The 25956-nt window shown below is 35.9% G+C and overlaps 4 protein-coding genes and 2 long non-coding RNA genes across 6 annotated transcripts; 2 read left to right on the forward strand and 4 right to left on the reverse strand.

The window, feature by feature from the left end:
* Positions 1 to 621: 621 nt before the first annotated feature.
* On the forward strand, positions 622 to 1737 carry LOC147517552 (uncharacterized). Its single transcript, XR_015211479.1, has 2 exons — positions 622 to 1109; positions 1469 to 1737. It is a non-coding gene; the product is annotated as an uncharacterized LOC147517552 (long non-coding RNA).
* Positions 1652 to 3831, reverse strand: LOC147517553 (uncharacterized). Its single transcript, XR_015211480.1, has 3 exons — positions 3696 to 3831; positions 3539 to 3613; positions 1652 to 2443 (listed from the first exon to the last, which is right to left on the reverse strand). It is a non-coding gene; the product is annotated as an uncharacterized LOC147517553 (long non-coding RNA).
* A 436-nt stretch (positions 3832 to 4267) lies between these two features.
* LOC147517554 (protein FAR1-RELATED SEQUENCE 5-like) lies at positions 4268 to 6579 on the reverse strand. The gene is made up of 3 exons (XM_086593632.1): positions 4995 to 6579; positions 4705 to 4897; positions 4268 to 4334 (listed from the first exon to the last, which is right to left on the reverse strand). The coding sequence occupies exons 1-3, from the start codon at positions 6577 to 6579 to the stop codon at positions 4268 to 4270; spliced, it is 1845 nt and encodes a 614-aa protein (XP_086449758.1).
* Positions 6580 to 6675: 96 nt separating this feature from the next.
* LOC147517555 (protein FAR1-RELATED SEQUENCE 5-like) lies at positions 6676 to 7143 on the reverse strand. The gene has a single exon (XM_086593633.1). The coding sequence runs from the start codon at positions 7141 to 7143 to the stop codon at positions 6676 to 6678; it is 468 nt and encodes a 155-aa protein (XP_086449759.1).
* A 382-nt stretch (positions 7144 to 7525) lies between these two features.
* On the forward strand, positions 7526 to 9748 carry LOC147517556 (leucine-rich repeat protein 2-like). The gene is made up of 7 exons (XM_086589742.1): positions 7526 to 7753; positions 7820 to 7952; positions 8037 to 8108; positions 8198 to 8341; positions 8436 to 8507; positions 8608 to 8679; positions 9425 to 9748. Exons 1-7 carry the CDS (start codon positions 7678 to 7680, stop codon positions 9492 to 9494), a joined length of 639 nt encoding a protein of 212 aa, XP_086445868.1. The 5' UTR covers positions 7526 to 7677; the 3' UTR covers positions 9495 to 9748.
* Positions 9749 to 10915: 1167 nt separating this feature from the next.
* LOC147517557 (casein kinase II subunit alpha-2) lies at positions 10916 to 20082 on the reverse strand. The gene is made up of 10 exons (XM_086589743.1): positions 19674 to 20082; positions 18497 to 18626; positions 17775 to 17969; positions 16268 to 16425; positions 15104 to 15194; positions 14932 to 14997; positions 12435 to 12517; positions 11948 to 12011; positions 11738 to 11806; positions 10916 to 11306 (listed from the first exon to the last, which is right to left on the reverse strand). The coding sequence occupies exons 1-10, from the start codon at positions 20006 to 20008 to the stop codon at positions 11250 to 11252; spliced, it is 1248 nt and encodes a 415-aa protein (XP_086445869.1). The 5' UTR covers positions 20009 to 20082; the 3' UTR covers positions 10916 to 11249.
* Between the last annotated feature and the right edge of the window lie 5874 nt (positions 20083 to 25956).

Genomic DNA, 25956 nt, shown 5'->3' on the forward strand with positions numbered 1-25956 from the left:
CAGCGATGATGAGGTGAGAAGATGTTTTTTGGTAAAAAAAATGGAAACTAATGTTTTTTGGGCTCAAACCCACGCCGTTAGATCTTGCTCAAAATGATCCCGAACATCCTTTATTATAATTTTGTCTTTTAGTGCTAAAAAAAAATCCTATCTTATTAGATAGATATTAAGAAAAAAAAAACCGCCTAACGCCTAGCCCGTTTAGGCAATGTCTAGAAGGCCTAGGCGCTCTCCCACCGCCCGACTACCGCCTAGTGTTTTTTAGAACACTGCCTACACCTATTACAGAAGGCCTTAGACTTGGGCCTTTAGATGGTATAAGTGGAGACAATATCAACATCTGGTTGCAAGTGGCATCGGGCCCACTTACTTAATGTTGAGGCTTTTTGAATAAAAACCCAACACATAGGCTTTGGGCATGGGCCGAAACAAAATAGTTTTTCTAATTTTGGTAAAGAAAAAAGGCGTCGTGTGTAGCATCTAGAATCAACCGCATGCCCGAAATTCCCACAAAATATCAAAACCGAAAACAAGTAGAACGCACCAGATCAAAACCCAGAGTCAACAAACGCGTTTCGTCCTTTCTGGGTGGGACCCACATAAAACATGCATCGAAATAAGTAATGAGTGATTTTTTGCTCCCAGCGTTGGTTCCTCCAAGCGCTCCAAGGGATATATCAGCCATACACGTTTCATTTTTTCCATCCAAAAAAAGATGTTACAGCTGTATAAAATCTTCAAAATTTTGGATTTTACTTGTTTGTCCCTCATAATTAAAAAGGAAATAAAAAGGAAAAATATAAAGAAAAAAAGAAAGTGGAATAAACCAACGTGTGTTCCTTCTTATACGGCAGTTTCTTCAACTTCTTACTGCAAAAACCAGTTACTCTTTTCAATTAATTAACAACCACACTTATCTAGTGACTAGATGCGTAGGTTCCCTAATCCACAATTATCCAACAGTAACAAAGATCTGATGTTGTTAGGCACCTCATTCAATGCTTGAAAATCACCAGACCTTTGATTCATACTAGCTAATTTATTTCCTTTGTTATTGAAGCTGGTCAAATGAAGCCAAACATGATATAGTACTTGAGGATAAGATTTCAGTAAGTTTCCTTGTCTTCATCCTTGAGCCACGTAGGTTAAAAGCGAAAAAAGAAAAAATATAGTCAATATACTGAAACTACAGTATACCTAAACGTGCTAACCGCAGTTGTTGGTCCTCTGGGTGTGAGTAGAAGATTACAATTTTGTTTATAATTTTGCATACTGTTTCTAATTGTGCTAGTGATGGTGGTTGAGGACTTGGGGTCCATGGGTCTAATGAGTTAGCATATTTGATATGATATTTAGTTTTTATGGGAGTTGATCATCTTCTCAGATATTATTTTTCTATATTAATTACCCTGGGCTTTGTTTTTCCGTCAATTTGTTGCTTTATCTATTTCTTTTTGAATGACGACAGGGTGATGCTGACAGTGCACTTGATCGACTTTGGCAGAAGAAGAAGGTCGAAGTTCAGCAGCAGTAGAGATGCTGTTTAGCATTTGAAGGTCTTCTGTAGGGAGAGTAATTTAGAACTTAGAACCCTTTTGGTATTATTTTTGGTGAACCTAATAGTTTTTAATCGATGTTTGTCTTAACACTTGGGATACCTGAATCTACATGTTAGAATGAACTAATGAAGTGTGTCAACTGCTTTCTACTTCTGCAATGTTAACCAGCTTTACTTAATTTCCATCCTCATTGGGCGACATCTGAGTCTAAATTATTATTTGATGACTTAAAGAGATATTTAGATACTTGTCTGTATGCCCTATGTAGGATTGTATTTGTGTATATATATTTCAAGATGATACCTGCGCTTGTAGATGCTACTGTAAGTTGTACCGTAGTTGTGAAATAATTCCTACACTGTCGTCACTCACAACACTCTGTTTGGTTAAGGCAGTTGGCACATTGGGGTGGGAGACGATTTTTCTTCATCCTCCAAAAAATCAAATACTGATTTTGAGGAAATGAAGTGGTAGGTTTATCAGCTTCAGAGAGATTTATGATCCACTGCCTGCAGTGTTGATTCAGTTGAAAAAGAAGAGCGACTGAATGAGAGTTTTTAACGTAATTATGGCGGGGGTGTAGCCCTCTCTTTGGATCCAAGGTCCAGAAGTCCAAGTTTGCAGTCAGCTAGTTACCATGGCCATAGGAATAGATAGGCAGGGAGTTGTCAACTTCTATGCATTATGTTTTTGATCATGCACATCAAGAAACATGTTCTCTGGTAATGTCTGTTTGACTAATTCCTCAGACACCAAAATTGAGAGGAAATGGTAAAGCCATACCGAATAGATAGAATGCTGCACTTGAAATCCCAAATACTGAAGCAACAGAACTTCCCAATACCTAAAATCCCAAAATTCAGACCCCTCTTCTTTGAATCTGTCTTTGAATTGTAATAATTTAAGAACACAAGTTAGAGTGAAAACACTCCCTTTACATGTTCACTGAATTTTATACAAACGACAAATAAAAACAAAATGTATGTAAGTTTTCTCATTTAACTACAAATCAAGACTTCCTACATAAATCAAATATAAAAACAAGTACTATTTTATTTTTCTTTCCAACAATGATGCACTACTCTAGATAAACGTCTTGTAGCTTTTGCATATTGGTCGGAACCGATCCATCCCACCTCGCCCAATTTTTCTTGCGAACAGATTTCCACATTGCTTTGCTTCGGCAATCTAACAAGCCCAACCTCGCCAAACCGGAGGTAGAGGAGCAATATCTTTTAGCACAACCGGCACAAAATGTGTTCCTTTGTTTATGTGGCAAATGACGATTATCCAAACAATTCTTCTGGACTGTCCTCGGGAAGTACGTAACACATAATTTTGGTGGTGCTATAGTGACAAAAGCAACATTAAAAGCACTTTATGACTAAGGAACCCATGTCCGGTAGATCAAGCCATTCTTTTTCATTCATTGTAAAAGACTTGGTACACTCTAAGTTTCTTTTGTGGTTTTCAAACACGTCATGACCGTACAACTTTGTATAGTAATCCGCATATTGCATCAGCTCTTTCAACATAAGCCCCCTTATGGTCTTCCATGCTAAATCATCTCAGATATCCTAACAAGCTATGGATCTATAACCACAATGCCCATCCGGAGTTACCTCGCCCAATGACTCAATCATATCACAAATCAAAGGATTAAAGTCACCCAAAACATTTTCCCACTTATGCTTGAGGTCTTCATTTTTTAGAATTATTTCCGGCCTAGTATTTTTTTTTCTACTTCTCTTCACCTTAATTTTTTTTGTTGCTTCCCTTTCCATGTCGTCATTTTTGCTGAAATCAAGCCTTCTACGTGGTAATCCCTGCATAAAGTGTACATTTTGTTTATAATTATTATGATTCTATGATATGATAAACTTGTGACCGAAAAAATTGAAGTATCTAAAGCTGTAGTACTAGTTTTTGACATACTAATAGCATGACTCTAACTAGATTATAGTTATTTTAGATGGTACCTGTCTAAACTCAGTATCATTGATCATGGAATTAAAGCTGCTTGATTGTGGTTGTCCTCCATGGTTCATGGAAACCTGCTTTGTGCCATTCAAACTTTAGTATAATTTCATTTGGTACAAAAAAGAGTGTATAAATTAAGTTATGGAATTGAATCACCTGTTGCAATAGTTGTTGAAAACTGAATGTAGAAGTAGTTGCAAAGCGATTTACAGAGCCGACTCCATTTTCTAGAGCACTAATTCCCTATCACAATTCACAAATACGCTTTAGCAAGACAAATAAGAATGTACACATAACCACTTTGTAAATGAAAATTGATCGCTTGCATTATCTACGTGAAAGAAAACCAAGCAGTGCATGGCTATTTAGTTTAACATCACAAGTCAGACTGTCAGAGTCCATAGAATAAAAGAGATTTTTTTTTTTTAAAAACATGGGGGTTACTACTTACTATCACAATGCAGCACATAAACTATTTGTACTATGCTCTATACTTTCTAAACCCATAAAACACCTCCTGATCACAGTTCCTGTACCTACTTTCATACAGTTTCTTCTTTACATCTGTTTAAATTGCACTCGATGACAAATCAAACTCTAGCAAACACAAAAAAATACGGTAACATGTGTGTATTCATTTGGTAAATGTTGTGATGTTTTGATATCAAGTTGTATTTGCTGTTCAAACAATGACTCCGTGGTTGTTTCCATATACAAAACTATTTGAATTACTGGTTATAGCCTTTTGTGCCATGATCAGGATGACCAAGGAACTGATCACGGTGAAGTGTTTCACTGTTTGAAAGGGTAATTTATGGATGTTATATCAGTGTTCATATTTTATCTTTTTTACTTTCTGACTAAAAGAACCACAATAAGATCCAATCAAGGCATAAAACGTCATACGGAAAACCAAGTAGATTAATTCATAGAGAACCAACAAAAAAAACAAAGCTACTGATTTCTTTTGTAAAAGAGAATGTTAATTCAAACTAAACTTCACAAGTAAACCCACCAGCAAACAATAAAATGACAAACCAAATGACATGATGACTTTCAGACAAATAAACCATTTAACTTCTCAAATACTCACCTGGCTCAACGATGCCACAGGAGGTAAAGGGCCGGGGCAGTGTTGCGCCCTGTAGGCAATGTCGAGGCTGACCTCTGAGCGGGGATACTAAGCTGTTCATATAGAGCCATTTTGTTCCTTGGAGGTGCCCTTGGTCCTCCTTTCTCTGTATCATTAACATGAAGCCTAGGAAACCATACTTGAGTGGATTGAAGAGCAACTTCTTCAGCAGTGTTAAAATGTCTATTTTCCTCGTCACTTGTAGCTTGAACAGTATTCTTGTCACCTTGTTGTCATAAAATAAAGAGATGATAAGGCCACTAAATTGTTAATTAATTAAAATATCACATCATTAACCAAATGTAAATAATATTAAGACAAACCTTTCCCGGTTCTTTTACTCTTCTTCGATTTCGTTTCCAACACGCCTTTAATTCGAGCCTTGGGACCAAAACGTTTCTTGCGTACTGGATTCCTTAAGGGTGGAATGTCACCTGATTGGCTTCTAGTAAAGTTTTCCTCAATCTGCTTTGCAACATTATGTGAGCTTCCATGTGTATCTCCTTCACTGTCAGAAAAGAACTCTAGTGTTGAAATTGTGCGAAGCATTTCAGATATTGCAAAATCCCTTCTTCTCTTTGACCTTGCTCCTTGTCCAACCAGTGTTTGTGCACAATGGGATATTTCACTAAACCGTAGTGAGAATTCGGGATCTAAGTCATCTCGAATCACTTCCCCGTTAGAGTCATACACAATATTGGTTGCAGCTTCCATTGTCCATCTCTTTAAATAATATACTGAAGGGAGACTAGACACCTCTAACTCAAGGAATAATTTCAGTATGTGTTTACACAAAATCCCCTGAAATTCAAACTTTTTGCAACTGCAGCTCACTAGTTGTGTAGAATCCGTGTAAGTAACTGTCCGCTTCCTAGTATTTGCTTTTCCAACCAACCTTACTGAGTAAGATCTTGTCTCACCATCAACACCAAGTAGTTCTAACTTTAAAGCTAGACTTTTGATGCATTGCTCCTGAAAGATCTTAAATATATTTCTTGTGTACTTCTCCGATGCTTCACGCTCAACCACCCAAAGAGTAGACAAAGTAGGTTTTGTTTTCTTGTTATTAGTATCAGCTAACCTTTCTTTCAAACGTCTCCTATTCAAAGCCTTGTCAAACTGACTTACAAATTCTCGAAGAATAAGATTTCCCGAGAAAAATTTCTTCAAAAATTTGTTAATGCTCTCACTTCTCTGCGTAGTTGTCATACCAGCACAAAAATGCTCGTGACCATAAACTTGTGCCCATTTAGTCTTCGTCTTATACAAATTCTTCAGCCATTCATTTGCTTGCACGCCATAGTCAGAAAGTAACTTTTTCCAACTTTCTTCAAATTCATCAACTTGTTTCGGGGTTATATATACACCTTCTAAAATCATTTGCAAAACCTGTTGGGTATTTTTCAAGACATACTTTAAGCACTTAGCCGCATTGAGATATATATGCCATAAACAAAATCTATGGTGGGTGTTAGGGAACACTGTGCTAATAGCATTGCCAATTGCAGGCGCTTGATCTGTAAAAATGGTTTCTGGGTGCTTTCCTCCCATTGCTTCTAGAAATGTCTTGAACAACCATTCAAAAGATGGTATTGTTTCATCCGCAAGCAAACCACATCCGAAAAGAACAGTTTGCCCATGATGGTTTACTCCGACCAGTGGTGCACATATCATATTGTAACCATTTGTCCTAAACGTTGTATCGAAAGACATCACATCTCCAAAATTATGGTAGTCCGACCTTGACTTCGCATCAGCAATGAAAACTCTACAAAGCCTATTATGCTCATCCCTTTTAAGCTTGTAGAAAAAGAACTTATTGGCTTCTTCCTTCTTTGACAAGTAATCTAATAGGCATTGTGCATCACCTTCTTTCCACGGACTCAAGGCGTGTTCTTGAAATAACATTATATAAATCTGATTCTAAAAATTCAAATATTCAGCCCCACTAGCCTCGGTTGCTCAAATAACCCATAATATCGTTGGTTCCAATTCACGAGGAGCTCATATTTTGTATGAGGTCTTTTTTGTGAAAGATCTATTCTCTGGGTGAGACCGCAACATGTGTGCATTAGTTGGATCCACAAGAGGATGATTGTGCTCTTCCACAAATTCAGTCACAACATACTTCTTATTATCGTTCAATCTTATCATCATCATTGCCTTGCATCCACTCCTCCTTTCATCTCTTTTTTTAACTGGAGTTGTCTTCTGTTTGTAAAACCCTTCCCAAGAGCAAGTCAAATCTCTTCGCATTATTTCACGAGCCGCATTTCGATACATCGAGTTCTTCCTAACACTAAATCCGACAGTCTTTGCATATCTGTTATAGAAATTATATGCCTCCATATCACTATCCAATAACATCCCAACTACAGGAATTTGATTATCTGAATATTTGTTATACTCTCGAAAGTCCACACCCACTTCCTCATTACTTTCTGCATAATCCATAACACCATCATTTTCCATCGAGTATAAGGATAAACGAGAGAGCTGAGCAATGTGTGTGTGTATTTTTTTTTTTTTTTTAGAGAGTACGTGAAGAAGACTTAAGAGGTTCGAGGGACGGTTTTTTTTTTTGTTCCAATTTCCAACTCTTTCTGTTTTCTCCATCGTGTTTTGCGGTAAGAAGTTGAAGATACTGCCGTATAAGAAGAAACACACGTTGGTTTATTCCACTTTCCTTTTTTCTTTATATTTTTCCTTTTTATTTCCTTTTTAATTATGAGGGACAAACAAGTAAAATCCAAAATTTTGAAGATTTTATACAGCTGTAACATCTTTTTTTGGATGGAAAAAATGAAACGTGTATGGCTGATATATCCCTTGGAGCGCTTGGAGGAACCAACGCTGGGAGCAAAAAATCACTCATAAGTAATAACTCATCCCCACTCTTCCTCGTCACCTTTGTTGACCACTTCCAAAAACCCTTTGGAGGTCTCTCATAACTCATCGAAAACACTTTCCTCTCTTTTGCTTCTTGTTCCAAACGTTACTATTAAAATGGCTCTTCAACTGCTTGTTTCTTCACTTGCTTTACTTGTTTGTATCTGTCCAACTATCTCCACCAACTCAGAAGGTAATCATTCTATCTATATGTCTTATGCCTTTTTGTTTATAAATTTGAGCTTTTTGTTGTTGGTAGGGAATGCTTTGCATACTTTGAGAACAAGACTATCTGATCCAAATAATGTTCTTCAAAGCTGGGATCCTACACTAGTTAATCCTTGCACTTGGTTTCATGTTACCTGTGATTCTAGCAACCATGTTATCAGACTGTATGTGCTTACTTCTCTCTCTCTCGATCAGCTTCATCTTTTTTTTGTTTTTTTATATTTCTCACCATTTCTCATGTTGTTTAGGGACTTGGGTAATGCTAATATCTCTGGTTCTTTGGGTCCCGAGCTTGGAGAACTCAAACATCTCCAATACTTGTAAGTGTCATGTGTAGATAAATTTAGCTTCCGCATTAGTAGTATTGCTTAATTAAATAATTGAAATTTGGGAATTTAATTGGTTTCAGGGAGTTATACAGAAATAATATTAAGGGGAAGATTCCTAAGGAATTGGGTAAATTGAAGAATTTAATTAGCATGGATTTGTATGAAAACGCGCTCCAAGGAACTATTCCGAAATCTTTGGCTAAATTGAAGTCACTCAAGTTTCTGTAAGTTTTAGTTGGAGAAGGGTTTTGATTTGTTGTGTTATTAGATTTTTATGTGCTTGTAAACTTACTGTTATTTTGTATTTTGATGGCATAGGCGGTTGAACAATAACAAACTCACAGGATCAATTCCAAGAGAACTAGCAAAGCTTTCAAACCTCAAAGTCTTGTAAGAATTAAAAATTATGATTAAAATTGATGTAAACTACTTTCGATAGGACTGCCTTGTGAATTTTTTCACTTATTATTATTTTGTTTTAATGTTGCAGTGATGTTTCCAATAACGATCTTTGTGGAACAATTCCAATTGATGGGCCATTTGGAAGCTTTACCCGTGAAAGGTACTCATCCTCTGCTTCTGCTAATTGTTGCTTATTTGCTCTGACCTGTAACATTTTAGTTTGCATTTATCAGTTTGCCCTTCTTATTCTCCTTCAATATGGTAGTCAGTTTAAGGTTAATATCGAAGCCTAGACTTTGATCCCAAAATCTGAATCAATGATATTAAGAAACAATTTAAGATTGCAGAACTATTTAGGAAGAAGAAAATACACCCTGAAGGTTCATAAGATGGTTCTCTCCGGCTAATAACTACATTATCCTATAAGATTATAATTCACGTAAATGTCCTGTATCTGCAATAATATAGGCCAAATGTGGGAGGTTTTAAGATCTCAATGCTCTCATGTCTACCTGAATTCTAACAATTCCATTCTAAATGGAATGAGTAATATAGACCCAAAATCCTGTTAAGTGAGAAAATGCTCTATATGGAAGTGTAGTATGCACTTCAACAAATTTATCATTTGCATATATTTCTGTTATGATTGATTTTTTGGAGCTATCATACATCGATACATGTAGGTATTCACGCATGCTCTCATGTCTACACATAGTTGTTCCTGTATATGTTCTTTTACATATTAGACTTTTTATAATGGTATTAAGAATGCTTATATTCATGTTTTGCCCTGCATCTGAATTTCCTAAGAATGCATCTTCAAGTGCATGTGAACTTCTATTTCAGTCTCTTAAATTATCTTATGGAGATCCAATTGAGCAACGGTTTCTTTGTTTGTAATTCAGTTATGAAAACAATGGCAGACTCAATGGCCCCGAGCTCCAAGGACTTGTACCGTATGATTTTGGATGTTGAAGCAGATTGCATCTGCATCTCCTGCCGGATCATCACATGCTGTGGTGAACTTCATATCCAAGAGGTTTATGTGAGACCTTGAGCTTTACTAGATATATATATGTGTGTGTGTGAAATATAGATATTCAGTACAATAGTCATCTAAACCACTGGGAAAGAAAATAAGACAGTGAAATGAAACCAAGTCATTCTACTTGTAAGTTGTAACAAATCAGACTAATACTAAATGAAAATTCATGAGAATATTTAACATATATATTGTTTCCATGGGTTCGCAGTATTCTTTTGTAGTTTTGTTTATAGTTTTCACGTGGTACTGTAGCAGAGTAGAAGAGGTCCGTGTCCGTATTTCTTCATTTCCAGAAATGAGATCAAGAGAATTATTCCATGAACACAAGACAGAGCTCTAAGGGTCCATTGAGTGGATATCTGATATTCTGGACCCAGCTGTTCCCTGCCTACTTGTCGAAGAAGTCATGTCTTCTGTAAAAAAAACAAAAATCAGCTAAATGATGTATTATTTTTTGCTCTTATTGTGTGTTGCAAAGATCATCTACAAATGTGATATTCATGCCTTTCATGGTGCCAGCAACGATAAATATTAAATAAAATTATTAACTAAACAAAATATTGCTAAATATCTCCAAATATCATAATATATTTTAAAATATCAAAAATATTATTGAAATATTACTGATATTTACAGCTGTATATATCTCTAAATTTATTGTGATATTTATATATTTTTTGTTGAAATCTTGATATTTATCGCGATATTTTGTACGTGAGAGTACCAGAGTCTGCAAACTTGGCAAGCGTTATCTAAAAATGACACATTGACTCTGCAAACTTGGCAAGCGTTATCTAAAAATGACACATTGACTCAGACGGGTTATGAACTCACAATACTCGTAGAACTGTTATGAATTGCAAAAGGGTGACTTCTATAAGCTCAAAGCTCGTTTAGGTTTGATGCAATTTCTGTTTTACTAGTTCCTCGTTCACACGAGTGGCTCGACGATGGATTGATGCAATTTTTGTGTTATTAGTTCCTCATTATGGCTCGAGTGCGAGGTCAATGCAAATGCTTCGAGTAAACAAGTTTACATGCGAGTAACTGCATATTGGCAAGGACAAATTTCAAACAACTAAAAAAACCTACTTTTGGCACTTTTACATCCAACGCACATCCTAACACCTAGAGTGTGGTCTTAAGAAAGTGTGCTCATCTTGTACCAAATTCTCTGCTCCCAAAAATTCCTATTCAAGAAACTGATAACAAGCATACTGCATTACTTGCACAAGTAAAATAAGAGAAGCAGGAAGCTTCTGATACACCTGTTGCAAAGTACTAGCAGTTGCACTTTCTCATTATAATTTCCAAAGTAACGCCTCTGAACATTGCCGCTGGATATAACATGGGACCAAATTGGTAATACAATTGAAGTCAAAAGGATTTAATGTCAAAACGGCTACAATCATCACATAGATGGAAAATGTGCAACAAACTCAATTGTTCCTTCAACCCAACAACTCTTCATTATGTAAAGTACAGTAGGGTTAAATAAGTTACATCTCCAATAAATGACACCAAAGGGTATTTCAACTTTCATGCAAGACGAGTACTTTAGCGTATATGGTGTCCCATGAAAGAATGAGAGACTTATTTGGCCCGCATCCTGCTAATCTCACACCAAAGAATCTTCTAATTTCCATGCAAGCAGGGCACTCCAGTGTGTAAGGTGCTCCTCCTCACTAGCTCCGCATCCTGCTATTCTCTGCAGCCCTAACTTGAAAGAAGTACGGATGGGCCTGCAACAGGAACAGAACAGATCATTACCGGAATTTTGCAAGATTCCGAACAAAAGAGGCGGAATGTCGTCAAAAAAGAAAAGAAAAAGAGAAAGGATTTGCTATATCAACAGCTATATCAACAGCTCTTTTCCAACAGCATTTGGTAGAAAGATACTGGTCAAGGGATGTACTACAGGAGTACAGGCTTAAAAGTTCAAAATGACTGGTTTGCCCATGAAAAATTCAAACAGTTTGATCAATTACTCAATTTACTAGAGATTGCAATAAGATCTTTCCTGACATATGCCATTTTTCTATAATACTAACATTATGGTAATTTAATATAAAACAGCCTAAGAATCTGATTGAAAAAAGTATCGCATTAAGTTCGTGATAACAAAAGCCAATGAGTAATGAAGAAAATTAAATAAAAAGGGGCGGTGGTTTACCATTGCTTCTTTTGCCGTGAGTCTATCCTGATGATCATAGCGTAGAAGTTTATCAAGAAAATCAATGGCCTGCAATGCCAAAATGTAAGTTACTCGTAAGTCGTAACAATCAAGAGTACTGATAAATGACTGAAAGATTGCAGACCCTTAAAAAGTACCATAGCAATAATAGTTCACCAGAATTGTACAAATATATGTAAAATTACAGACCTCTGGAGAAACTAAATGTTGATTATCCGCATTAATGAATTTGGACCATGGCTTCCTGCTGTGCCTGCACATATTAATTTACAATTTAGAGGAAGACTTCCAGCTGATTATTGCGTGCACTTTCTCATCCACAAGAATAAATGTTGACACCAACTGCAGCATTAGTTTTTCAATTTCATAATATCAATAGGGAACATGTCCAACAAATACATTTCTAACAAATTGTTCTTTCTGAGCCAAAAAAAATCATCGTTTTTAAAAGCTTTGACCCATATTTGAGGGTGTTCTTTCAAAATAACTACTAGAGTGTATTCCAATACAGGGAATGATTTCAATGATTAAATCTCATTTTCTAGTAGAGAATGATGAGAACTGACGTCCCACACGCTGCCCATTCAAAATGAGACTTCCCATGAAAAATCTCGCATGAAATTAAACACACCCTAAATATTACAAGAGAAGTTATCACAAGTCATGCCAAGAGTACCTCCCAACAAGGGCATCAAGCTGAGGATCAAGCTCCAAGCGATATTTATTTAAATATGCATTTAACTCATCTGTGCCAAGTACCTGGAGAAAAATCACATGTGCGATTAGATACAAGTCCCGAGCTTTACATTGAACTATCAGAAGCAACCTCTGCACTCATGTAAGCATTACATGAAAAGGATGGGCATTGTGGAAAGTATTTAAACTATCTTTCATAACAAAATAAATGCTTCAGAAAATAACATGTGCAATAGATAGTAACTACTGACAATGGTCCTTCAATGTAACCAGTGTGGGTTTGCCTTAACCCTCTAAATATTTTTAAAAAAAAACTACTGACAATGGACTGAACAATAGGAACCAAAACATGTAGTGGGCAATGCCTCAATACTAGGTTGCTATTCCTGAAATGTTTTAAATTATGCTGCTTAGAAGATGTAAGCTCACTCATCTGTCAACTAACACAGATCTTATTTCTCTTTCCAAGCTGTCAGACTCTACATATATTCCAAATTGGCTCTTCCAAAAATAGGAGCTTATGGTACTTTTTGGTTTCACCTCCTACCGACATCCACCAATACTTTCTCCTCTTCCAAGAATGATAACATTATGAAGCTGAATGAGTCATATCAAGTCAGCCCTAGCTTCTTCTTCAAACCAACTACTCTGTCATCAGAAGTAAGACTAGAAGATAAGGGAACCATTACCACATTACCTCTCCTAGGATCTACTGAATATACCATTTTCAAACATATAAAAACCACGTGAGCTAATGGTGAAAAACCTACCTTTCCATCTCTAATCTGTACCATATCTTAGCAGTCAGCACAAACTACAAACTAGGGCTTTTTTTACTTAACCCCCCAAAGTTTGTACCCCTTTTGTGAAAACCCCCCATTTTCGAAATCACTAGTGATTGCCCCCCACTCCGTCAATTTTTTGTGTAACAGACGTTGGTATTTTGTATATTGGCAAATTTGCCCCTAATTCTTTTTTTTTTTGCTGAAAAAATTTGCCCCTAATTCAAATTTGTAAAAACCCCCCATTCAAATTTTCCCCATTTTTCAATCTCCCCTTCATTTTTCAATCTCTCCATTCAAGCAATGTCAGCTAAACTAATGAGTTCATGCTTAGGGATATATACCCCATTACCTAATGCCCCAATCCATAGCCAAGTGTTCAATGGAATTAGCCTTTTTGTTAAGTTTTCCCATTTCACAGCTAATCAAGCAATACAAGAAGCCTTTACGAGGGAAGATAGAGTTCATATCATTGACCTTGACATAATGCAAGGACTACAATGTCCGGGACTGTTTCACATTCTCGTGTTGCGGCCTGGTGGACCGCCTTTGGTTTGGTTAACTGGGCTTGGGACGAATATTGAAGCATTGGAAGCTACCAGGAAGCGATTGTCTGATTTCGCAAAGACGTTAGGTCTTTTATTTGAGTTCTTTCCTGTGGCTAAAAAGGTCGGTAATTTGGATCCTGAAAGATTGAATGTTAATAGAGTGAGTGTACTAGTGGTGGGGGGTGAGTTAACTGTAGATGGAGGAGAGTGTACAGTGTACTGGTGGTGGAGGTGAATGAATTGGAGGTGGAGGAGAATGTACTGGTGGGGGTGGAGTGTGCTGGTAGTGGGGGTGAGTGAATTGGAGGTGGAGGAGAATATACTGGTGGTGGTGGTGGTGGTGGTGAGTGGACTGAAGGTGGAGGTGAATATATTGGGAGTGGTGGTGAGTGGATTGGAGGTGGAGGGGAATGTACAGGTGGAGGTGAGTGAACTGGAGGTGGAAAATGAAGGAGACTGAAAAATGGGGAAAATTGGATGAGGGGGTTTTTACAAATTTGAATTAGGGGTAAATTTGCCAATATACAAAATACCAACGTCTGTTACACAGAAAATTGACGGAGTGGAGGGCAATCAGTAATGATTTTGAAAATGGGGGGTTTTCACAAAAGGGGGTACAAACTTTGGGGGGTTAAGTTAAAAAAGCCCGAGCCCCACAAACTATACTAATTAGTGAACTTGGAGGGTGGGGGAAACAATCAGGCTCCAGACCCAAGTCCAGCAACCAACAAGAAGTGGTGATGTTAAACTGTTCAAAATGAGTGTTACCACTCAAGGTAAGACCACCAGTGAACACTATAGACCACTAGATTTTCTATGCACAGTTGTTAATAAATTGAACCTTTTTCTGTAGATCTTACTGAGTTCTTTTAGAGCAGAAGCTTAGTAAGTTTCAAGTCTAATTTTGGTTGATATTACTTGATTTCAGCTGGAAAAAAAAAGATCGTAATGGTTGGTTCTAGGGTCAAAAGTTGGTCTACGCTGGCTTGGAGGTGTCAAATCGCACCAAGACATTTTAAAAACATGAAAGTAACATATTCTACAGTCTAAATAATAGACTGACATAACCACAAAAGCAAACAATTCACTTTTCAACAAATATCACAGGGACAGAACACAATTGATGTGAAACAAAGTAGACATTTACCTTGGCAATTTTCACTAGTTGATCATGGTTATCATGACCATAAAAGAAGGGTTCCTTCCGAAATATCTGGAAAAAAAAAAAAAAAAAGTAAGGGCAAGTAAAATGAATACCACAAAAAATCAGTTCATATACCAACACTTGCTATAAACACACTAGTGAAGTAGAAACCCACCATTCCTGCAAACATGCAGCCAAGGCTCCACATGTCCAGTGAATAGTCATAGTTTTGTAAATCAACAAGGAGTTCAGGCCCTTTAAAGTATCTGTTTGAAAAAGTGAATGTTAGTTCCAGCAAAAAAGAATATACTTATGGTGACCTAAACAACTACAAAGGCCTAGAACATAATCGAAGCTCCCAATTGGACATGTAAGAAAATATACAAGATTTGAATGCCTGTAATCTAAATAAAAGGACTAAGATAAAACTTTACATATTTATCGGCCAATCACAACCGTGTTTAATCAATCTCTTTAAGACATCAAGATGTTGTAGGTTCCATTTGTAAGTTGTAACAAATAATGTAGACAAATAGTAAATTTGATGGAAACTGTAATAACCCACAATCCATCAAATGACATGTCAAGTCAAAGAGCATGGACCACTGGATGTGAAGATCCAAACTCCAGATTTTGCGGAGGTCCGGAGATCTTCCAGATTGTTTCAGAAAATTACAAGAACAGTTTCTATGACACCTCTTTTCTTCATCAGCACCTTTCATGACGACTGAATTAAGGTATTAGCTAATTTTGGTAAAGAGTAAATCGGTAGCTTGGTGAGTGCCTACTATGAGCCCAGTTACATGGACACACCACATTCTTAATAGAATCTGTGTCGGATATGTGGACTCAGACACAACAAACGCAGATATTGTATGTGATATACCTTGATTTTTAGTATTTCGCCGTGTCGGACACAAAGTGTCCGTGTCGGAGATGAATACATGAACACGTGTCAATGTAACTTAGATTATGGGGGACCACCTCATATACCGAATTTTTTCCCCTATAAATACAATGGCAAACCATAAAGTATCATATAGAACAAGAAAACTGCATTATCCCCTTTATCTGGTCTCAGCTAACAAAGAATAACATGCCAATGCTTCCCCTTTTCTTCCTTAAAAGGTTTGAAGCTATGTAACGTCAACAAACCATATTTTTAAAACAGACATAAATTTGTTTTACCGATAAAACTCACAGAGACATTGAAGGTTAAATAACTAAAAGTTTGGTATTTCACTGTGTGGGATACTTCTAGTAATGTATCCATGTAGGGTACCGATAAACGTACCCGTGTCAATGTCACTTAGGGTTAAAGAGATCTGCAACGGCTTACCTTGAAGCTACACGCACATTGTATTCCTTGCCGGGATGATAAAATTCAGCAAGACCCCAATCTATCAAACGAAGTTTACGCAGCTCGTGGTCTATCATAACATTGTGAGGCTTGACATCTCTATGCATAATTCCTTGAGAATGGCAGTAATCTAATGCCTGCAATAGTGAACGATGAAGAGTGGTTACTTCACCCACATTCTATGTACTGTTGAAACAAGGAGAAATGTGAAACGAAAGGGAACTCAACATACAACAAATCAGATTAGCCATAAAAATCTGATATAGGAAGAGATGCGCATATAAATACAAGATAAGATTATCACATTATAAATTCGAAGAAAAGAAAGCTGTAAAACTAAACATACAAAAGGTTAACTGTTGTGGCGACAAACTAATTTGATAAAGAGATATACAGCAAGAAGAGAAGGACAATATGTTTTAACTATGTAACATTTAGTCTTCTTGCTCTTGTTTCTTTTTGGCGAGTCACCGTTAATTGATGAAACCTCAAACAGGCTGCAGGAACAACAGAGCAAAAATAGTGTAGAAAACTTTGGGGTCCTCACCCTAAATACATATGCAAAAGGCAAATTGTTGTGGCAACAAATTCATTTGATTAAGACGAAAAGACATCATGGAGTCATGGAAACGAGAGAATGAGGGGGAGATGTTTCAACTATGTACTTTTTCTATTCTTTTTTTGCTTCTTGCTCTTGTTTTCTTTTTTCTTTCTGTTAAGCCAGAATTTATTGATGTAACCTTGAACAAGAAACAGGAACTATGAACCGAATGGTGTAGATATTAGGGACCCCTTCACTGAATTACAGAGGATAACTTAAATATGTAGGATCAACACCACAGTTGAATCTAAATAAAAGCACCATCACCTATATATCAGACAACCTCTAACCTGCTTAGGAATTTGTACCCGTCCCCAGCATCGAGAAGAATAATATCAAGATAACTAAGTTTTAAAGAGAATACTACATCTCCTATTTCCTCATTCTATACATTTTCATAAAGCTCTTTGTATGGTACACAGAAACATCTTAAGGACTTCCGTACAGTAGTACCAATGGAGAACTATGTAAGTCATACAGCATGCGACCAGCAATGATACCATCTGAGACGAAAAATGCAGAAATAAATAAGTGAAAATAATGTGTTTGTGTGTTTGTCGCGGAGGATGAGGGTGGGGGTTAATTGACCAACTTTCTCTAAGTGTGGGGTGGGGTGGGGTGTGGGAGGGGAAGCAATTGACTAATATTATATGAATCTATCTTGTATGGCCTATCCTGTTATCATGCAAAGTATGTGATAGACCTATACTTCCTAGACGTACAATTGTGTCTTGATCAAGTACTATACATTTTGAAACTTCAGAATTTCAGATAATAATACTCGATACAAAGTATATCTACATAATCTCAGAAAGAACATATTTTTACACTGACATTCGAAATAAGTAATATGTGCAATCTATATGCGTTGAATTAAGTTAAAACCTTGAGAAGCTCATATATGTAGTATCGTATGTCATAATCTGTCAGAGTGGGATACAGGATCTTGAAATCTGTACTGTTCACATATTCAAATATCAGGCTAGGAGTTTTTGAGTGTTGGTCTCTGACAATATCCAGCAATTTCACAATATTTGGTCCTCCACAAAGGTTCTGAAGTATTTTTATTTCCCTCTTTATCTGCAAAAAGGAGAATATAAATAATTTGCATCAGTGCCTTAAACTGTTTATTATAATTAGCTTTTACAAAGAGGAGAGAAAATCTCAATATGGTCGCAGTGTAATAAGGTACTTTCACCTTGGATTTGAGAAAAGGAGAGCATCTTAATCTTATACTCTGATATTAAAGATTCTTATCCAAGCAACAGATGTAACATAGTAAGAAAAGATCTTCAAAATACAATTCCCCATCATCAGTATGATCTATAAACTCGTTAAAGTGTAACAAAATCATTAATCTCACCACTCTCACTTTTTGGTTATTGAACAAGCAAAAAAGAAAGCAGCAAATCTGCTATAGATTAGTTTTTGTTTTGTCATCATCAGTGTCATACTCATAAACTGGTGAAAGTATAACCAACTTCCACCATTGTAACCGGTCTTGTCTGAGTCTTGATATGATAGCATAGAAAGCTACGAAAGTGTACCAAACAGAAAGAGTATGGACAAGAACTAACTCATATCTGCGTGTTTTCAGTAAAACTCACCTTCTTTTTCTTGACAGGCTTGAGGATCTTGATAATGCATCGTTCATTGCTGGTGGTGTTTATCCCTTCAAATACTTCACTATATTTTCCCCTCCCAACTTTCCGAACAACCTCGTAGTCATCCTGATCACTGAACAGAAAGGAGAGACTTAGAAGCATGCAGTTTAGCTATTAGCAGTACAATGTCCCATTTAATTTGGATTCCCAGGAAAAAGAACAGTCAACACTAAGCATGTACAAGTAACTTATAAATCCCAATAACAATGGAGGTTACATATAAACTTTTTAATCGGTAAACTGAAGATTTTCATTCTTATGAAATGTAGGTTGAGGCTACAAATACAATAAAAGAAGCAAAAGAAAAAGAACATCCTCAAAGACTCCTGCCCTAGCAAACGTGTGTAACATTTCAAATTCTAGCAGAAATTCGTCTCAGAAGTGGCAAGACCTGTGTGATAAGGAAAGAAAAAGAAAAAAAAATAGTAGTGGTGGGGGGCCTTGATACTGCATCTCTAAGACCTACATAGTGTATTTATTGAATTATTGGGAGGTAAGGGGAACAATAAAAACCCCTGCAATGTCGAATAAATACCGTTCAAATTGTCTATCATAAATACTTGTAAACAACCCTACAGGTACATATAATTATTCTACGCAGCTGGACATATGGAGGCCAAGCGTAATAGAAACCCAATCAGACCTAGAGAGACAGAATAGAAGAGAAGATAAAAAAAAAAACAAAGAGAATGTACACTAACAAGGGCATTAAACACGCAACGACTGGCTCCCCAAAATTAGACAACAAACAAAACTTTCCTCGCATAGAGATTATTAAGCATAAAAATCCTATTCAAAGTTTGGTTTCTTCACTTAATAACATACATAAGAATACAAATTAATCAATAACAATAAATATCCAATGTCCAGTAGCTGCAAAGGTAACTCAGAACAACCAATGTGCAGCATATCAATGTATCTAATTCAGCTTAATCACCTCACAAGGTCTATCAGATTAAATTCATAAACTTAATACACTGTGTACAATAATAGTAACAAAATTACCCAATTCATCAATACAATTTCACATCCAAACCCTAATTAAACAAACCCAAACTCAAAAAGAATCAATCTTTACCAAAAATAAACTGACATAAAATTAGTAAAAAAAAAAAATTACCCCCATTGAACAGCAAGAGATTCATAATCCCAATACTCCTTAGGTCTCAAAACATTCACATCTGTATAAACTTTAGCTTTCGACATAACAACGTTGTCGTTGTTATTGTTAATGAATAAATCACCCCCGATCTGAAGAAGCAAATCGAGCTTGCTCCTCTTTTTATTATTATTTATAGATAAAAAAGAGGTGGTCTCGTTTTTATTATTATTAGAAGTGTAAAGATATGAGCGGCGTAGGATAGGAGGCTGGGCTACTAAGGGTGCGTAGAGCGCCACCAGAGTAGCTACTATTAAGAAACGAAGCAAGTGTTTAGAAACACGGGCATGTCTCATGTACCATGTACCATGTACCAATTTCTAGCTGCTTTCATTCAGTCATTCAGTTAAGTTAATTTTTCGAATGCCAATCTTCAAGTGTCCAGCTAGGTTGATCTGGGACCATGTGACTAGCTATGAGGTGTGAAATTGATAATGACTAAAATTGGGAGATGGTGAGTGAACCCACCCAAACTAATGCATGCTGACGTCACATTATCATGGGCTTAGTCAAAATAAAACAATGGCCACTCCAAAACAAAACTATGGCGTAGATTGTGCGTTACATTAGAAAGGCCAAGTGGACATCTCACATCAGAGTATACAAGTCACAATTGTTTGCAACCTTGCTAACAAAGCAAAGTTTGTAGACTTTAATTTTCTTTGCAGATCATTGACTCTAACAGTGTAACCCTTCGTGCATCAAAGTTGATTAAAGTGAATTACAATGCATTTAAAAGCTAAAAAGTGCAGCAAATCAACATAAGAATCAAATAAAATGTGGAGTAGATGGGGAAAAAGTGGGGGAGATGCTTCTTAATTGTATATTTGTGGAGCTTTGCAATAAATATTTCGTGCACCTTTTGCGTAACATGGTTTCAACGACCTAATATACTTTGTGCACATGTCTGAGTCGAGTGTCCGGCAGATGCGTTAATTGTTGACTATTCTGTTCTGTCTTCAATGAACGAAAGCTCAAATAAATTTCCAAATGAAAAGCACACTATCTCACTCACTTAATTGCAAAAGTAATTGTCGTATAAGTATGTATAGAACCCACCTTATCCACTTATCCTGATAGAGTCTCTCATCCATCTATTTGTGCTACTTTGTCTGGAGAATAACTCGTGGAGAGATTTACAAATGTGAATCTCAAGGGAATCAGAGTCTACTATCTCGAAGCAACTTGGTGAATGTATGGATAACGGTTCTTTGAGCTTTTGGTAGGAGCTTTATAAGAGCAACGTGTTTTAGAGGCAGTGCACAATTTAACAAACCAAATTCTAAAGTACGCAGGTTTTAACTGCGCTATAACATCTGGCCCTCCCATCAGGCGAGGGTGTATTGCATGGGAGAGTCTATAACCAAGGCTCTAGATGACAGCGCACTCATAATCCCGGCGTACTCTAGCAGCTCTAATTTAACAACTTCAATGTCCACTATATGGGCGTATGGAGGTGTTTAAAGAAATATATTTGAAGTTTGAGGTTTACAAGTGCGTGCAAAGGCCGGTTCAGCTGCTGTGAATGTGAAGATATGTTGCGTGACAGAATTTTGATGGAGTTTCATCAATAATTCTACACTGACACAGAAAATTTGACACAGTTGACCGACACAGTGATGTGGCACTGCAACATCAATGTTGCAATATAAAAAACCACCACTGCAACATCAATGTTGCATCGAGAAATACCACTGCAACATTAATGTTGCACTATATATGAAAATCACTATAACGTTAATGTTGCACAAAGAAATATCACTGTAACATCAATGTTGCACCCACCATACCATAATAGGCTATTACTAACAGTCAAAAACTGTTACAAAAAATATTTGTAACGCTTTTTTTTTATCCGTAACAGTTTGGGCGTGGGTAATCTGTTACAAATATTTGTAACGGTTTAAAAGCGTTACAAAGCATTATTTTGCTAACGGTTTTTTCCGTAACTGAAAATATTTGCTAACGGTTTTCTTTGCTCAATTGTATTACTATTTAGTAACGGTTTTATAATGTTAGTAACGCTTTTTTTGTGTTACTCTTTTCTAACATTAGTAACTGTTTTATAAAATTAATAACGTTTTTTTGTGTTACTCTTTTCTAACATTAGTAACGGTTTTATAAAGTTAGTAATGCTTTTTAGTGTTACTGATTTATAAAATTTGTAACGGTTAATTTTCTTTTGGTAACGGTTTTGCTACTTCGTAAGTGTTACTCGGTGCAAAGCTTAGTTATAGTTTTCCACCGTTACAAACTATTTCATATGTAAAAAAATATATATATATCTCCAAAACCACCCTTTTTGGGAGACTACTGAACCTGCATAAAGATGCCCCACTTATTGGGTATTCTACAATAGTCCATAACATAAACAAGAAATTAATCTCACAAGTACATCCAATCACATAATCTTTTATTAAAATAACATCACCAAAACATCTTTCATAAATAGGACTTGCCACAAATGAAATACAAACTATTTTCCAAATCAATGGGACTTATCCTTAAACTCAAACTCTCACGTCATTTGTATAGAACTAGCACCTTCAGTAGTTGCAAGCATCAAGAGATGATTTTAGGATGGTATCATCAGAAAAGTCCCTTTCATCCTATACACCAATAGAAATATATAAAAAGGAGTCAGGCAGTAGAAAACAAATATGTATAGATATATACTTATATCCTATTCTTAAGTAGTAGCTCCTTATATTCAAACTATGTAATTCAGAAAAGAGAATATGGTAGTAGGCTAGTAGCAATAGAAGCATAGTATAGACATGAAAAATTATGTAACGCTCCAAAACCCTATAACCTTGTCAGACACCTTGACGAAAGACACAAAAATTTCTGCAGAATATCCTCTGTATTTTCAACATTTCATATACATAAATCCTGTCATAACCTGAAAATCAAATAATATATTGATTCGTAAAACTAACTACTCAAATATATATTGATTCGTAGAACTAGCTACTTAACCATCTCGACCAATGCCAGTTAAATTAAATAACCAATCCTTGAATCAAAAGGACACTACAAATTATATACCAAAATTAAAATGAAAACAACATATACACCACTTCCACTTATATCAATGTTATACACCTCTATTAGTTCCAACCCGAGATACCACACTTCGAATATATATACACCATACATTCACACTACTCACATGTAAGAACCCATCTTCCAAAACAAAACTCATGAATAGACTGCATGAAGGAATTTAGACAACTTTTAGAACGGAATAGACTACAAATTGAGGGTTTACCGCATTAAAACACCCACACAAAAAAATGAAAAAGTTTTGTTCATTAAGTTAGAGTGTACATGGAGATCCTTAACACTTCCGGCATGCCCAACAAAAGGAGTAGGTTCTACTTTCCATGTTCCACAAGACAAAGGCTCCCACAAATGAATAACCTTCTTACAATCCCCTTAAGACATGAAAAAATAAGAAAGAAAATAGTAGCAGTGTTAGTTTTGAGTATATTGTTTTGCGGCATCGTAATTCAAATACACTAGTATACTACATTGCAATGGGGGCATGAGCGGAGTGGGGAAGATTTTTTTTTTTTTTTGGGGGGGGGGTTTAAGAATATGAAATGTCCATCTTACTTAGGTTTCAACGATTTTTATGCTTTCATACATAGCTTGATTGGACCAAAATCCACAAGTGAAGAAGAATCTACAAGCAAGGAACAATCTACAAACCAGGAAAAGAAAACATATCACCACTAAAATCTTGAACTCTAAGGGGTATTTTGATTTTAATAAATATATATTCTTCCTTTGGAATGTTTCTTCATGTTATGCAACTTAAAATGAAGTGCAAAAGATAAAAGATCAATGGTGATTCCTTTAGTACGTAAGGTTGTTAAGATTTAAGACCATTACCAATGGACCTCATTCAGGTCATCTCCAATCCAAGTTGGTCTAAAACCTTTCAATTGGTGTGAACATATTTAGCCTAGCAATTTAAGCTCTCAACACAGACTATGATAATAGAATATTTATGAATTTCTACCGAAACCTTATCATATGCAAACATCGATCTACTTCCTTTCTTTTCTGTTTCCTCATGAACCCAACCTCAAGAGATTGATTATGTATTTTATTTATGTTCAAAACTAAACAAAATCATGCATCATCACTTAAATACTCAAATTTCAATTTTCAACAAAATAAAAACCTAATTAAAATTGATTTCTCAAAAGAAATTGCTTTGGATTTTTCTAGCAAAGTGGAAAAAAGACTATATAGATACCCAAAGACCTAGATATGCTGCAAGTGGCGAAATTGTTTCATGGATGTTAAAACTTGGAAGCTGGGAGGTTGATTCAAGTGATATAATGAAGATTAGGAGATGTAATAATTAAAGGGTAATGCTGGGAATCACAAAACTTTAGCAATTTAGTTAAGCAATCAACAAGACATTTACGTCGGAATACTTAAACCATTATTTGCCTTTGAATTAACTAGAACATAAAACAAACAACATATATAGGCTCTGAACAATTAAATACTTGATTTCATCGGTGCTTAATGCTAAATATTTATAAAACAAACAACCCCTAGCATTCGCCAAAACATGATACCAAAACAGAAATCTAATTTTTTTCATTGAAGAACACAATATATCAAAACAAAAATCATACATTTGGTTATAACTGAAGTAGCTAGCACCGAAGTTAATATCAGTTGTGAATTAAACACCTAGTAGTGCAAAAATAACGAAAAACTATAAATTAGATAAGTAAAATATTCAAACCCTTGAAGAAGAAAGTGAGAGAAGAAAGGAGTACTACCTACAGATGACGGCGGCGGCAGAAGTATTGAGAGAGAGAGAGAGAGGCGACAGAATTAAAAAAAAAAAATCCCAATATTACTCTATGTATGGGGTGGAGAGAGAGATATAGACTTAGAGTTTTATTTAGTTAGAGTGAGAAGGAGAAATAGAATAGCGGGAGCTTTTATTTTTTTTTCCTCTCGCCCAAAATTCTAATTTAGCAATTAATAGTATTCTTTTCACGTTTTATTTTCTAATATTTTATAAACCTTAACGGTTTGCTGCCAAAACAAAAAAAATTAAATGTGTTACAAATTAATTCTCAATACAGGGGAAATTAACGTAACATTTTATATACAAATATAACGCCTAGAAAAAGTTAGGCATTTTGTTACACCTAAAAAGCTTTAGGAACCAAAAATTTTGTGCATTACTAATATCCTATTTTGGTGTAGTGGAAATCTAATTCAACAGAGTATCTCAAGAGCGTATAAAAATTAACAAAATGATTACTACTACAAATCTACAACACAAGGAAGAATGGGACTAACGAGTAGAGGAGACTTACCTGAGATTTACAACAAGAAAAGATATATTAAAGCATCCAAAATCTTATCCAAAAGCTCCAAAACTCGTCCTGTCATAATACTGGTCTTGTCTTAATATTGACGGGGTTATCACATGGTTTTCACCCCTAAATGAACTGAAATTTTGAATCATCCCAAGAAGAACAACAACCTAACTCATACATCATTTAAAAGTCCTATGAATCATGTTTCAAACGCACCAAACCACATGCAAATACAAGTTTTGTAGAAGAAGTTATGCCTTCATTGGTAACACATGACATATCTGATTTTTAATCCGAAGTGACCCATGACAGATCTGATTTTTAATCCGAATTCACTTCATTTTCTTCTATCTGGAACAAGTTATAATAGTGGTTTCATTGAGACCCATAAACCCTCAACTGAAACCTTTAATTCCCCCCTTCACTCAAATTCTTCCTTTTTGAACTGGTTTTCCTTATCTAAATACAAAAAGAGATGAATTGGATCACCAATCACATATATAATTTTGATGAGAAAGGAAGGGAAATATCTCTCCCATACTCTTAATTCTCCCCATCTTAACACACCCATCCAACACACCGACATTATTATTAGCAACCTCTAGAAGAAGAAGAGAGATCTTCCGATGGGTCTAGGGGTTTCTCACCTTATCTGTTTTGTACTTCGGATTGGGTTCGAAAGATCAAGTTAATCCCCATTAGTGAATTGGGTTGTCCATCACGCAACATTCTATGCTAATGGTGGTCTTTAAACTAAAACCAACTTAAGGCCCCTCAAAGCAACTATGAGCAGTAGACCAATATATTAAGACCCAAGCCTTCTGTACTCGAAAATGAAAATAAATTTCGCACAAGGGGCTAAAGGCTTGTCAGAATTCATCCCT

The sequence above is a fragment of the Coptis chinensis genome, chromosome 2 (assembly GCF_015680905.1).
Source record: "Coptis chinensis isolate HL-2020 chromosome 2, ASM1568090v1, whole genome shotgun sequence".
NCBI classification, from domain to species: Eukaryota; Viridiplantae; Streptophyta; class Magnoliopsida; order Ranunculales; family Ranunculaceae; genus Coptis; species Coptis chinensis.